At 37.5% G+C, this 14,620-nt stretch overlaps 1 protein-coding gene across 4 annotated transcripts in view; it reads left to right on the top strand.

Moving 5' to 3' along the window:
- The window catches only part of ESYT2 (extended synaptotagmin 2), an 89,770-nt gene that overhangs the window by 50,836 nt on the left and 24,314 nt on the right, over positions 1–14,620 (top strand). For all 4 annotated transcript variants that reach the window (XM_075045500.1, XM_075045492.1, XM_075045509.1 and 1 more), the window contains exons 7-11: positions 6,574–6,629; positions 11,515–11,635; positions 12,234–12,410; positions 12,826–12,908; positions 14,264–14,312. In XM_075045500.1, the coding sequence (XP_074901601.1) occupies positions 6,574–6,629; positions 11,515–11,635; positions 12,234–12,410; positions 12,826–12,908; positions 14,264–14,312 (486 nt within the window). The remainder of the gene's footprint in view (positions 1–6,573; positions 6,630–11,514; positions 11,636–12,233; positions 12,411–12,825; positions 12,909–14,263; positions 14,313–14,620) is intronic.

Raw genomic sequence — 14,620 nt, 5'->3', positions numbered from 1 at the left:
CAGGATTGAGGAAGTAGTACAAAACCGAAGTTATTCATGCGAAGTTGGGCTTTTCATCATGGTTCAATTATTTATTTCTTAACATTTTTTCAGAGTTAAGGTGAGCATGAGATTTGAGAACATATACTAATAATTTACACCATTAATTTCAGAGAAGAATACACTGAAATTACCTTCAGTTTCCTTAAATATAGATGTTCTCTGTGTTCTAACTCGTAGTTTGTTATTGTAGAACTATACAAGTAAAGCATACATACAAATGTAAAATAACCCATTTTACAACAAATTATTTCGAACAGTTTTTCTTTGCATTTGGAAATTAAAAAAACTGATGGCTTTAAATTAATATTCATGTAGAAAAGAAATCATAAAACCTTAAAAAAAAAAAGACAACAGCGACTGTTCAGTGTACTGTATGAGTTTTGGGCAAGATCTCATCCACTTCTGGAAGGTATTGCTGCCACTTAGCCTTGCTGGCATTCCATAGATAGATGTGCCTTAGCAAACTGAACCTCCCACCTACCTGAAGAGGATCTTTTCCAATCCAGTTGTTAACTATGCATTCCCTTGCTGAAATGTGAATTATAAAACTATATTCCTAATGTGTGTTCATCTCTCGTGCTCAACTTCTTGTAAGTGCTTGGCTGACAGCCTGATCTATAATTGATAGAGGCGTTGTATGCTAATGGAAGATAAATTTGAAAGAAGAAAGGCAGAATTTTTGTGTAGACACTGGCTCTTGAGCAAACTGGGAGAGTGGTTTTAACCTTCTTTTTGTCTGATAACCTAAGTCTCTCAAAAGCATTTTCTAAAAATCAGTGTTTTCAGAAGTATAGGAAACTTTCACATGTACTAGTTGAACTTGCAGTATGTTTATTAGAATGTGGATACATGGTCAAAAACAGTGTGGTAAGTGTTGATGTGAATTCTGCAGCCCATCAGTTCCTCCATATTATGTGTTCAAGTACGTTCTTTTTCTTGTAAAAGGTAGGTTGGCCTCTTCTCCCTAAAAATAATCCTGCTAGCACTCTAATGGAAAGTGGGTAAAACTAGTTTTAAATGAGATATCTTTGAAAAGACATTGAATACAAAATGGTACTGGAGCCAATGATATCTTCATGATTTCACCTGAAGAAAGATAAAAGTCAGCAGTCTCTGTACCGGGCTCTGTACAGTCTCTCTACAACTACTAATGATAGTATTTTTCACTTCAGATTGGGACAGTCTGCTTTCAGATGTGACAAATGTATATGAACAAGTAGATGGCTTAGGCTGAATTTAATTACTCTCACATGTGCATCTAGTGTGATTCACTGTAGAGAGGGGACATCTGAAACAGGACCTCTGACCTTCTGGAGACACTACTGGATGGGGTTCTCCCATGATGGGCAAAGCTGGAAATTTTCTGGCACAAGGAAGATGATCCCTACCCCACCTGCAGATTTGCAACTGTGGAACAGATTCAGGGTCAGTGTAGCAGAGGAGGGCCTGGGAGCATCCGAGGCAGCAGAACCTGAGCCATGCTGAAGCACCAGGAGGAAATGGCAAGCGATAGTCCTGAGCGACTCCCTGCTGCAGGGGACAGAGGCCCCCATCTGCCATCCTGACCTGTTGTCTCAGGAGGTTTGCTGCTTGCTGGGGCCTCAGATTCAGGATGTTGTTGACTGTTAAAGCTTGTCTGGCCCTCAGACTACTACTCGCTGCTGCTCTGCCATGTGAGCACCGACACTATTTCCAGGGGAGATCTGGAAAACATCAAGTGTGACTGCGTGGCTCTGGGGGCAGTTCAAGGGCACAGGGGCCCAAGCGGTGATCTCAGTCCTGCTGGTAAGGGAGAAGGGACAAGGAAGTGATTTGGAGTAGTCAGGATGGGTTTATGAACAGGAAATCATGGTTAACCAAGCCAGTAGCCCTCTATGTTAAGACGGGTGGCTCGGTGCATGAGGGGAGAGCAATGGATGCTGTTTATCTTGACTTCAGTAAAGCTTTTGATGCTATCTTCTGCAACATCCACATAGGCAAACTGATGAAGTACAGACCAGATAAGTGGACACTGGGCTTGATTGAAAAGTGGCTGAACTCTTGAGACTCAGTGGGTTGTGGTCAGTGACGTGAAGTCTAGCTAGAGGCTGGGGGCTGACTGGCTGGAAAGCAGCTTTGCAGAAAAAGATTTGGGGTGTCCTGGTGGACAGAACGGTGAACAGAAGTCAGCAATGTGCCCTTACGGCAAAGGAAGCCAACAGCACCCTGGGCTGCATTGGGAAGAGCATTGCCAGCTGGTTGAGGGAGATGATCTTTCCTGTCTGCACAGCACTGGTGAGGCACACCTGGAGTCCTGAGTCCAGTGCGGGGCTCCCCAGTACAACAGAGACATGGACACGCTGGAGCGAGCCCAGTGAAGGGCCACAAAGATGATTAAGGGACTGGAACATCTTTCATAGGAGGAGAGGCTGCAAGAGCTGGGCTTGTTTAGCCTGGAGAAGAGAAGGCTCAAGGGCATCTTATCAATATATATAAATATCTCACAGGGGATGTAAAGATGATGGTAACAGACTGTTCTCAGTGGTGCCCAGTGATTTGACAAAAGGCAATGGGCACAAATTGAAATACCAGAAATTCCTTTTAAACATAAGGAATTGTTACTATGTTTTATTTTTTAACTGTAACAGTGATGGAACACTGGAGCAGGTTGCTCGGAGAGGTTGTGGAGTCTCCATCCTTGGAGATATTCAGAACCCAACTGGACACAGCCCTGAGCAGCCTGCTCTAGGTGACTCTGCTCTGAGCAAGGGTGTTGGACAGGATGATCTCCAGAGATGTTTTCCAACCCCAACTATTCTGTTTTGTATCCTCATGGATCTCAAATGGAACTAGATGCCTGTGTATGGTCAGTTAAACCACTATGTTTACTCCCAGCATTCATCTCAATTCTGTTGACTTCAAAGCTTCCTAAAAAGTAATAAAAATTAAAAAAAAAAAAAAATCTTGAAATACCACTATGTTTTAGAAGAAAAAAATGTGGATTGATATTGTATAACCATTTGCTGAAAGTAACACGTACTCAGGATATAGGGGCCTGTAATGGTTCTATGGATGGTGAAAAAGAAAACTATGTGAAATAGTATAGAGCCTCCCTTCAAACTGGCAAGGACAGTTCTTTGCATGTGTCTTCTAACAGAAGGTTCTATATTCCTGTCTCAAAACCGAAATCTTGTATTTCTTGGGCAGAGAATAAAAGTGCTTTGGATTATTTTGTGTGGTGGAAACCTAAGCCTGTCTGTAAAGTTTTCAGTTTCCCAGTTGAGGGAAATCTCTACTTATGCAGAAGACAAGTGTGCTGTACATGGCATGAAGGGAAAAGTAAACTCAATTTGAAAAATTTTCTGAAGATGCTTATATCTACAGCGTTGTGTCACATTTTACCATTGCATTCATCATTTAGTTGGTGTTGCATACAACTTATTCAGTTAATTTATTGCACATTCATCCAGTGTTTGTATCATTTCATAAGTGGAAAACTAAATCCAAGTCTGTCAATATTTATTGCATATTTTAGAATGACTGTTGTTACAAGCAACAAGAATATGATGTTTCATTATTGTGAAATGTGCTTTAATTTCTGCCATGTTGTTCACTTAACGCTTTTTGAGTGTTGTAAAAGCCCTTGTACATTTCAGAAAAAAAATCCCATTCTGAGGTGATGATGACACATTCTATGTTTTGAAGTTACTTTATAGTGAGAGCAAAGATCAACTTCACAGATAGATTGCAGAGTAGTCATCTAACATTAGTTGTTGATATCATGTAAAAGAGCAAAGAGACCATAACTGTTTACCTTGTGTTTATAAAAGTTAGGGGTTTAGAGGTATTCCAACCTTTGGGTAAGGACACTTTTCATTAAAATTTCTGGAGTCTGAGAATCAATTATTTTATCACAGAACTTATTTTTGGAAAGCTATCTGTTTCCACTTGTTCATGCAGTTTGGTCATTAGAGCTACTATTAATGTTCAGAGAATATCTTCCTCATAATGTTATTTTGTTTACCTCCAGTGTGGTGTCCATCTGGAAACATGAACTTGGAAATTCAGTTTCATATTAAATAGTATCTGATGCATGTTTTATTTTGTCCTGCAAGATAATTTTAATACACAGAATCAAGTAAATAAACAACTAAGTGAGAGGATGTCTTTGGAACATACTAGTTATAAAGAAAAAATATCTTAATTGTGAAATGTAGTTACCAGCAGACAAATAAAACTTTATCCAGTGGTGCATTTCACCAATGATGTAAAGGCTAAAACAGAAGTGATACCAGCAACAAATGCAAGAAGTATTTTACCTTTGTTTCTTTTTGCTCTAAACTGCAAAAATAAATTATTGCTATTTAGTAAAGAGTTCAAAGTTCTGTTACTTCTTTTCCTCCTCCAACATACTATTTTCAATGTCTGTTTGGGATATTGTGCTGAAAAGTAAATCAAAAGGAAAAATTAATTTTCTGATGAAACTTGCAAAATACAGTTTTAGAAGTCTCTTAAAAATCAACCTAAGTTTTCACAGTAGTATCAATCCTGCAGTATCTTATTGGAAAGCTCCTGTTATTTCTAAAGCCACAGAATTAAGCTTGTGAGAAACATCTTACTCATAGTTCAGCAAAGTGTCTAAAGTGTTGCATTTCTCTGTACTGCTGCTACTTTATTGTGGATACTTTGAGAAACTGTTTTTTAAGGGTCACAGCAGAACAATAAGAATGTTGGTTTGTTGTGTTTTTTTTTTTCTCGGCTGTCATAATTTCATCATTATTGTGTCTGTTGAGATATTGAATATAATTCCTGGGCAAAAATCAGTATATGAAATGGATGGATAAAGGAAATACTCTGTAATTGGCAAGGGGAAAAGGGTGGACGCAAAGGCCTAATTAAATATAATAAAATACATACAACTGGCAGAAATTTGTTTACTGCATTTTAACCCACACAGTATAAAATTATGTAAAGTAAGAAAATGAATTAAACCATGAAGTTTAGCTGTCATTCTGAGAGCTCTTCTCTTCTGTCTGATGCTGTAATGACAGAATGAAAAATTGTTTTGACTTTCATTCATTCTTCTAGAGTCTGGGAAACATGTTTATCCTGAAGGGTTTAGAAAATTGTATTTAGAGGAAGCAACAGATAAACTGTAATGATCTGTATAAATTTGTAATTATTTTGTTCTAAGTGGGTTGGTTTCTAAATGTCAAAATATAGCAGATCTCCATGGAACTCCTTTTGGTTAATGGAGGTAGAGAGAAAGCTCCTTTCAATCATCCACTGGAGTTTAAGTTAGATGCCTATATTAGAGCAGTCTCTGTTTCTGTTTCTCTCCCGCCTATACAGAGACACAGGAGTGTAATATGGTAAAAGAAGGAGGCTAAGAAAAATCTTGCAGCAATTTTCTGAATGGTTATCAGCAGGGAAAGTGTTAAATTTAAGCATTCAATTGAAGGCTGTACATTTATTCACCCATCTGAATAGCACAGTTAGGAAGACACTAATCTTATTCCCTGGATGGGACCAAATGTTTGTTTTCTGTTGTAATATGTTCACAGAATAGTTGAGGTTGACGGGGACCTCTGGAAGTCATCTAGTCCAACCCTTTTGCTCAAGCAGGGTCACCTAGAGCAGGTTGGCCAGGACCATGTCCAGGTGGCTTTTGACTATCTCCAAAGGTAGAGACTTCACAACCTCTCTGGGCAACCTGTGCCAGTGCTTAGTCACCCTCACAGTAAAAAAGTGTTTTCTAATGGTCAGAGAGAACCTCCTGTGTTTCAGTTTGTGCCCATTGCATCTTGTCCTGTCACTGGGCACCACTGAGAACAGCCCATCTCCATCTTCTTTGCACCTTCCCTTCAGGTATTTATGGACATTAATAAGATCCCCCTGAGCCTTCTCTTCTCTGAGCTAAACAGTCCCAGCTCTCTCAGCCCTCCCTCACAGGAGAGATGCTCCAGTCCCTTCATCATCCTCATGGCCCTTTGTTGGACTGTCTCCAGTATGTCCATGTACTAAGGAGCCCAGAACTGGACACAGCAGTCAGGGTGCTGAGTAGAGGGAAGGATTACCTCCCTCAGCCTGCTAGCAATGGTTTTCCTAATGCAGCCCAGGATAGCGTTAGCCTTCTTGTGGCAATGGCATGTTACTGACTCATGTGGATTCTTGCAGTTCATACCATGATATATTTTGCCTTTTGTTTTGGAATATTCCGTTACTAATTCTTACTACCTTTTCCGTTGAAAGGATAATGATTTTTTTCTGCTTAATTGTTTGTTACAGTACACATGTATATCAGGGTATGTATTTATATGTATGTGTGGAAGGGTGGATAAGAGGATGGTGAGTTGTTTTTATAACTCTCTTTTAAAAACCATTGCTAAAAATTCTTTAGAATGGAAGAGTTTTTGGTTTTCTGCTTAAGAAAATCAAGGAAACTGGTTATTAACCCACTGATCAGAATCTATAGTGATCAGGTTTATTTCTTCACTGTTGTGAATACTAAGTTGCTTTTCTTCTCCCCCATCTTTTCTCTGTAAATCACAGCTTTTGGAAATTAACTGGACTGGACTGACCAATCTTCTGGATGTTCCAGGACTGAAGTGAGTATATGTAAAGCAGTTTTGATATTCCTTCACCCCAATAAACCCCAGAAAATCGGAAGACCCTCAGCTAAGTAATTTTAGGTTAAATGACTCTGAGCAGTTATCTCTTAATTTAGAATTCTATGAAATTGCTCAATATGCAGAAGGTAGCGGTTTCATTACAAGGGAAAGTACATCAGAAGTGTATCTAGTATGTCTTGGTAAAAACATTTTGAAAAGATAATATTTGGTCTGCTTTTTTTAGTGTTCTCAACCTTTCCAGTTTTCCAGAATCTTGTGAATTTCCTATGTGCCATCTCCTAGGACAGCAGAAAGATAAAGAACTTTATTTTTCACGCCAGTGGGTTCACAACATCTTGGCTCGTGGCTTTGTATGCTGATACATCTCTAGTTGCTTGTGTAAAGGTAGTTAGAAGTACCTTAAAACAGTCATCAAATTAAACTAACTTTCTAATCTCTTCAAGTACTTACTGTTAAAGCTCTCAGTTTATTACGTGAAGACCAAATGGAGTAGCAAAAATATTGACCATATATAGCTAGAAAAATTGCTTGGCTTATTCAGAGCGTTTCAAAACAGTACGTGATAAAACCCCAAAGAAAAAAGCAGAAGTAGAGATGAAAACCAAGCTGCTTTGAATCACTGCAATCCTGGTAAGGTTAAATCCATGAATATATTCACAATTGTCAAGTTGTAATAGTTACCCAGGGGCTTCTTAATATTGAAACAATGGTTAAGGGGATAATGGCAGATCTGATACACACTTGGATTTTGTGACTAGTCCTTTTATTGGATCCCATGCTCTCAAGAGTTGGCTGACTCCAGAATTATTTTTTTTATTGTTTAAAAACAAGAGTTTGAATTGAGGTATTAAATTAATCCTTTAGTGCTCAATTGCGTGACTGAAATGGTTTTTGCTTTACTTGGGCATGTGAGGCCATTGCATGGAATCCCAGTTGAACAGTTTGAAATTAGAACTTGCATTAAGTAGGTTAATGGCTGCAAGATTTGCTTGTGTTTCAAGCCTGCTTAAGACTGCCTCCGAGGAAAGAGTTTTTCTTGGTGGGTGAGAAAATGGCTTCAAAAATACAGCTCCTGAGTAATAATTTGCTCTTTTTATATAACGCTAATAAATTTACATTTAGTACTTAAGCTTACTAGGCTCCTGAGTTTCATATCATGCTGCATATTTGCCTGACTGCAAACACAAAACCTCAGATGTAAACAAAGGATTGCCAAGTGTCTCAAGTTTACGGTTTCCAGAGCAACCCAGCTTGGCCACATACACATAAAATGGTGCCATATACATGTGGTATAGTTTCTATAGTAACTGTAACTGAGGTGAGTCATGCTGTGCCTTGCCAAGAGATTTCTTCAGTGCTGTATTTGTTTTTCTTATCTGTATAGATAGTGTATTTTGGTATGACAGCTTGATGTATTGTAGTTGTTAAAAACAACGATGAACAAGAGATGCTGCTGCCACAGGTACCTTTTTCATCCTGTGACTATTGGCTGCACATTAAACTACTTATTCGTACTCTGTTTGCAAATGTCTTCTACTAAATGAATTTCTGCATTTGCTGCTGGAAGCTTCCTTGTCAGTTGTTAACAACTTCCATTGCACTTTGTATATGACTCCACAAGGAGAAAGGCACAAAAGTAATTCATATTCCATCATTAGGACAGCTTATGGAGAAGTGGAATTAAAACCTCTATGTGAGGAGGAGCCAGGCTGTGAGAATACTCAAGTGCTGTCAGGAGAGGATGTCGATGATGGGAAGGTGAATTATGTTATGGTTGCTTGAGATATAGTGAAAATACTCTATGCAGTCAGAGATGTGCTGTCTCTGCAGCATGAATAAAGACGATGCAGGAAAAATACATAGCTGCTTATTCTGTCACCAAAAATAAAGTAGAGCTAAATAGCAGTACAAAAGAGTAAATAACTGTCAATTATATTTTTGCAATGAAATTGAGCTTTTGAAGACACTTACTATAATAAACTATATGAAGCATTTCACACCCCTCATTTTTGTGAACTGAAAAAATAATTGTACTTAGAATCAATGACTTAGAGTTTTACAATCTTAAGAAGGTGTTTATCGATGATGTATCAACATAAGGGTTTAAATTGATTCATCTTTCTCTGTTGCTTGATCAGTGATTTGTCTCTGTTTTCCATAGATCAGACCTCTTAGTTTAAGTAATAAGATAGTTAAAAAGATTGTCATTTTTGCCTCGTATTCACGAAGAATGCTTTCCACATGGGAGCATCCCATTTGGCTAATATTTGGTTAGATAAGTTTTAAACAGCTTGAAAGTGTCACGTTGTTTAGAATTTGTTTAATTCATTACTTAGTTATGGTCTCTGGTATTCGTTTTCAGCTCCCTGTTTTTAGAGATGGAATATCTGCTTCCTCCTATGAGTCCAGTTTCTCTGTGTAAAATTCTGTGAAATTCCGTTAATGCTGGTTCATTTTTCGTATTCGTTTCTCAGATGTTTTAGTGAAATTCAAGCATTTATGTTGGGATAAAATTGTGAGGCTCACCTTTGGAATCACAGAGTTGGGCTTTGGTCCTAGCATAAAGGTTTGGGAATCTTCACAGTGACTGGGCTGTTTCTCTCTCTTATTCAAGGAGATCTGCTGTAGCTCCATGTGAACATTAGTCAATCCCTGAACCTTTTGCTAGTCTAGGATAGGGGTTTTTATGCCTATAGCTTATTTCATAGTGTACGTGATCTTCACTTAATACTAGAGAAAAGCACAATAACCTTTCTTTCAAGGCAGCTCTGGTACCATTGCCTCTCTTGCGCTGCTTTCTCTGACCTAGGTCAGTTAGTTTTCTTCATTAATCTTCTGTTCTTAAGGCATGCACTTTATTGAGCATAAAGGCAGAGCTTTCTCTTCTTGCCAGGTAGGGACACTAACAAAAGTGGGAACAAAAACTTACGTGATCTCTCTACTGGAGACTTGTATTTTGAAAAGCGTTTTTGTTGCTTGTGTAGTTACCATCACCTCAGCTTTTGGTTTGGGTTTTTTTTTTCCTTTTAATATTAAAACTGGTTGAGATATTTATCTTAAATTTTTAAGTCAACTCTAACAAAATAATGGGTTCTATTTTCTTGGTTCATTTTAGAGAAAGTTTAGCATACATAAGTTGAAAACTCGATGTTTTGCAAGACAGCTGAAAAAGTTTGAAAAGCAACGTGTTACAATGATGACTAAAGGAAGCTACTTATTTTTAAATAACATCATCTTCTTATAGTAGTTGTCTTTATAGGGTTCAGTGTTCATATAGAATGAAAATCTTTCTAAATATGATTGGATAGGCTCTGCAAGAAAGGAAGAGGAATGAAAACTTCTCTTTAGACAGATGTGAATTAACTCATGGAAGTGGAGAGGAAACTTTTCCTCTGAGCAATATCTTAACGTTGTTCACTGTTGCTTCTTTCAGAGAATAAACAGAGGTCTGCATAGACCTGTCCATTGATCTTGATGCAGCCTTGAGTTTCTTCTGTTCCCATAGTACTGGATGCCATTAAAAAGTCATCCATGTTCTATCATGTATCATAATTAATTTAGATTTACAGTGGAACTGGGCAGCCAAGGGGATGTAGGCTGTACATGTTGCAAATCCCTGGCACAAAAGATCAGTGTGAATTCGAAATGGGCCAGATTGTACTTAATGGGTTAATTCTGTTACCTATCTCTACCGTAATGTGTTTAGTGCTCACCACGCAATTTTCTGGCCAAATGAAAATGTAATATATATATACTAAATCTTACAGCAGCTTTTGTGTTTTCATAAATATGCTAGTTGCTGAGTCAGAGCTACTCCCAACTGCAGAGTCAGTCTTAGAAAAACTTACAAGGTGATGACACACAAGCGTTTCATCTGAAAAATGTTCTAAGTAATCAAACGTTATCTGCATCTTAATTTTGTAAAGACTGTAAAAGGAGAATCATAAATTGTATTTAGGAGGAGAAATCGTTCATCCCTGAAGCAGCTCCACCAGTTTTAGTGAGAGTGTACCTGCAGTTCAGAATATCTCAAGTATTTTTACAATTTTCTCTCTGAACCCTAAAATCTTCCTGGACACTTGTCTTCCATGGTGAATTGTACCACTCCAGTTCTGCCTTTTTGCCAGTGTAGGCAATGTGTGTAACCAGTGGTGTTGGTCTGACAACGTACTGATTTGTTGTCAGCTCAGACCCAAACTGGGTGAGCTTACAGCTTAGGAAATCTTCCTTTCTGTGTTTGTGGAGAAGTATGGGGTTGGGTTTTTTAAATGAATCATTGCCAATGTGATTGTACTACCACTCCCTTTTTGCCAGAACAAAACCTGTTTTGCCTTCCCTAGGCTATATTTTACTCGGCCACAAGCATGTTTTCTTTGTGTTTTTGTTTTAAATGATGGACCTCCCAGCTCAAGAGGACAACTTGTTTCATAACAATACAGGAATGGTTAGCCAAACTTTCAGGGACAGTTAAGTCATTATTGAAATACAGAAGTAGATTAACAGTTAACATCTGCTTAGTTATATGCAATGCAGGCAAGAAGACTTATGCAATAGCCTTTTACCCTGGGTGGCTCTAAAAGGCGGGGGTGAGGGGGGGACTTGGCAGTGGCAGGGAAATGAGAACTTTATATTAATCGCTGCGGTTTCTGCTGTTCGCTGTCAGCTGCTTCCACCTGGTGGCCATTTTGGCAAGAATCCTTTATTTTAAAAAAAGTGTTTAAAAACCAGATGTGTCTTTTACCCCCCGCAAAAGGCAAATGTTTTTTTCCATTTCGGTTGTTAAGCAGCAAAAGGAGTATGTTAGTGTGACATAACGTTCTTCAATTCTCATGAAGTAACTAAGGTTTATTTTCTCCAACAGCGGCTTATCAGATACAATAATATTGGATATAATATCCAACTACCTGGTCCTTCCAAACAGAATTACAGTCCCCCTTGTCAGTGAAGTGCAGATTGCTCAGTTGCGGTTTCCTATACCAAAGGTAAGCATGTTTCTGTTAATACTAATAATTTGGCATGTAGTTTTTTCTTTAGTAGTAACTGTTAAAGATAGGCACATCTGTGTGAATTTCTAAATACAGTTACTGCAGTAGTACAAGTTAGTGTAAATCCAGTCACTTAAAATAATTGATTTAATTTATAAATAATTTCTCTGGAGTTAATGTTTCATAATAATGCCACGAAGGACTTTTTTGTTTTGCTAGAATCTTCAACATATTACTTGCTAAAATATAGTTCAACTGTATAGACTAAAAATTAAGTAGCATATTTTTTATATTATCACTGTAAATTATTGTTAGTGCTCTTCACTTGAGAGTTTCTACTATTTCTTGCTACTCACTTTCTTGATACAACTGGCATGTTTCTGATTGTTGATGGCAGTTTTTCTTGTCAGGAATCTCTTGATTGCTAGGTGTGCTGTGTATGTGGATCATCATTGATACCTTCCATTTACAGTATGTCCAAACTAAGTTTCATGTTAAGGAAATTGCAGTGGAAATAATAAAACATATATTGCATAAATTGTGATGACATGGAAGCTTTCAGATTACTACATAAACTCATCTTTTCCTTTTTCAGGGTGTTCTGAGGATACACTTTATTGAAGCTCAGGACCTGGAAGGGAAAGATACTTATCTAAAAGGGATTGTCAAAGGAAAGTCAGATCCTTATGGAATCATCCGTGTGGGCAACCAGATCTTCCAAAGCAAGGTCATCAAAGAAAATCTCAATCCAAAATGGAATGAAGTTTATGAGGTATAATCAATAAGAATACCTTGTTGTCCATTCTGTAAAGTTGTCTTTTAAAGTTTCTTTTGTTAAAGAAGATACTCTGGGGACTTCCTCAAGGAGCTTCTTGATGTCTCCCTCTAAAAGCCCAAAGTTCTGTAACAAAACAGAAATTCTCCATTGATGTATATACTTTTTTTGTCTAGACTAAGCATCAGTAATTCTGAAAAGCAGTCTAGTCTCTTAAGCCAACATTAGCAAATTGCGTCTGAAAAGCTCTTATACTTGCTCTACTCCTTAAATTGCATCTTTTTTAAAGCATTTGCTTATTGATATGTTTTAATACACAGAGGCGCTGCAGTTCAATGATTTACTGTTACAATGCCATTTATCAAAGCTAGTTAGTTTTACCATTGACAGTGTCATCTTACTGTACCTCCAGGCCTTAGTATATGAACATCCAGGACAGGAGTTAGAGATTGAGCTCTTTGATGAAGATCCAGATAAAGATGACTTCCTGGGAAGGTAAATGTTATGGAGAATATGTTTGTAGGTATTGAAAAGAGATTAAATATTTTGATGTAGTCTTTTTTTTTTTTTAATTTTTGCATTTTATTGCAGTCATAGTTCTGCTATATTACTGTATTTATAAATTAATTATCTTTTCAAAATTATGGTAGGAAGTAGTTCCCTAATTACTTCATATATGTAAATATATGTATATAAAAATGTGCTTGTGTGTGTATATACACATCTATATGTTTACATATTTTTTTAAAAAATAAGGTAAGTATTGCATGCACCCAGAAAAAAAAAAGGGATTGTTTGGGTTTTTTTGGTTGTTTTGGGATTTTTGTTTTGTTTTGTTTTTAGGAATTGTACCCTACCTGCTTGAATGTTTGTAAGCCAGCACTAAGTCTTAATTATTTCTTCTGGCAAAGTTAATATAGCTTTATAACTGTCTATCTTCTTCATTTTCATAGGTTTTTAAATGGCTGTTTACAGATTATTTTTCTCTAAGAGCTGATCTTAACTATTTTATTAAAGAAAAAAATTGCTGTAATGCTTTCGCAAACATTACTCACTTTTAGATTCCATAGGCCTACCTTTAGTGTTTACCCATAAACATTTCAGGGTTTTAGTCAGCTTCTTTCTCCAGTAATTTGTCACCTTTATTTCTTGCAGAGTTTTGGAGCTTCCCATTGTTGCTTTCCATACAGAGTAGAACTCCCTTATCTTTCCAGCTCCTTCTCTCTTAACAGGAGCAACAGTACCTACTTCTCTTCTCATTAAAATAAAGAAGTAGGTAGTACAAAGGCTTCTTTTCTTTGCACTTCCCTAATCTAACACTGAAGCGGTGGGGGGGGGAAGTGGCATAATGTGTACGTCAGTACAAATAAAATAAAAAGCCACAACAAATGTTCATGCACTGGCATGCAGTTGTCTGCCCCGTTTAATTTTTAGCAGATTCTCTGGTACGTTTTTAGTTTGTGTGAACTAGCACTCTCCCAGACAATGCCAAAGCATGAATTCTGTCGTAGCGTATGTCCAGGGGCTATTTCCAGTGGGTAGTTTGGATGTGGTCACTGTTTTGAGAGTTTGGTCATATGTATGTGAGCCATACTGTGCCAGTTGCCCTTGTAGCTACAAAATGGGCTCTAGTATAGGCATATTTTCTGTTATCCTGCATTCATCCTCGTTCAGCCATTTCATTCCCTACTTCTTCCTCTCTTAGGGGCTAAAAGAATAGTATTCTGCTCTTTTGATCTCACTGGAAGCCTGGATACTCAGCAAGCACAGGGTGGGGTTTGAGTTTTATATTAGATTTTTTTGCCTTTTGGCTAAAATTCTGATTTTTTTTTTTCTTTTCTTTTTTCTAGTTTGATGATAGATTTAATTGAAGTTGAAAAGGAGCGTCTTCTAGATGAGGTAAGTGTTCAGTAATTTTGGGGTTAAAAAACCCCATATGTTGTATATGTAGTTGTTCTTGTATTTTTTTTTTTTTTTCCCTGGGAATAGTTCCTGTATGTGCATGAATAACCTTAATGCAACAGAAATAGATTCCCTGATGATCAGTACAGAGGTTTAAGGGATAGCTGAATTTGTAAAATCTGACGAATAATGCCATTCTTCTTCTGTCTTGGGGTTTTAAGATTATTAGGATGTAAATGCACAAAACAGTAACTTACATATTTGGTGAGAGTTTTTTCTTGCAGGAGAATAGTAAATTGCCTGGT

Source organism: Buteo buteo, chromosome 2 (genome assembly GCF_964188355.1).
Source record: "Buteo buteo chromosome 2, bButBut1.hap1.1, whole genome shotgun sequence".
In the NCBI taxonomy this organism is placed as follows: domain Eukaryota; kingdom Metazoa; phylum Chordata; class Aves; order Accipitriformes; family Accipitridae; genus Buteo; species Buteo buteo.
This window is presented reverse-complemented; position numbering and strand designations above follow the sequence as displayed.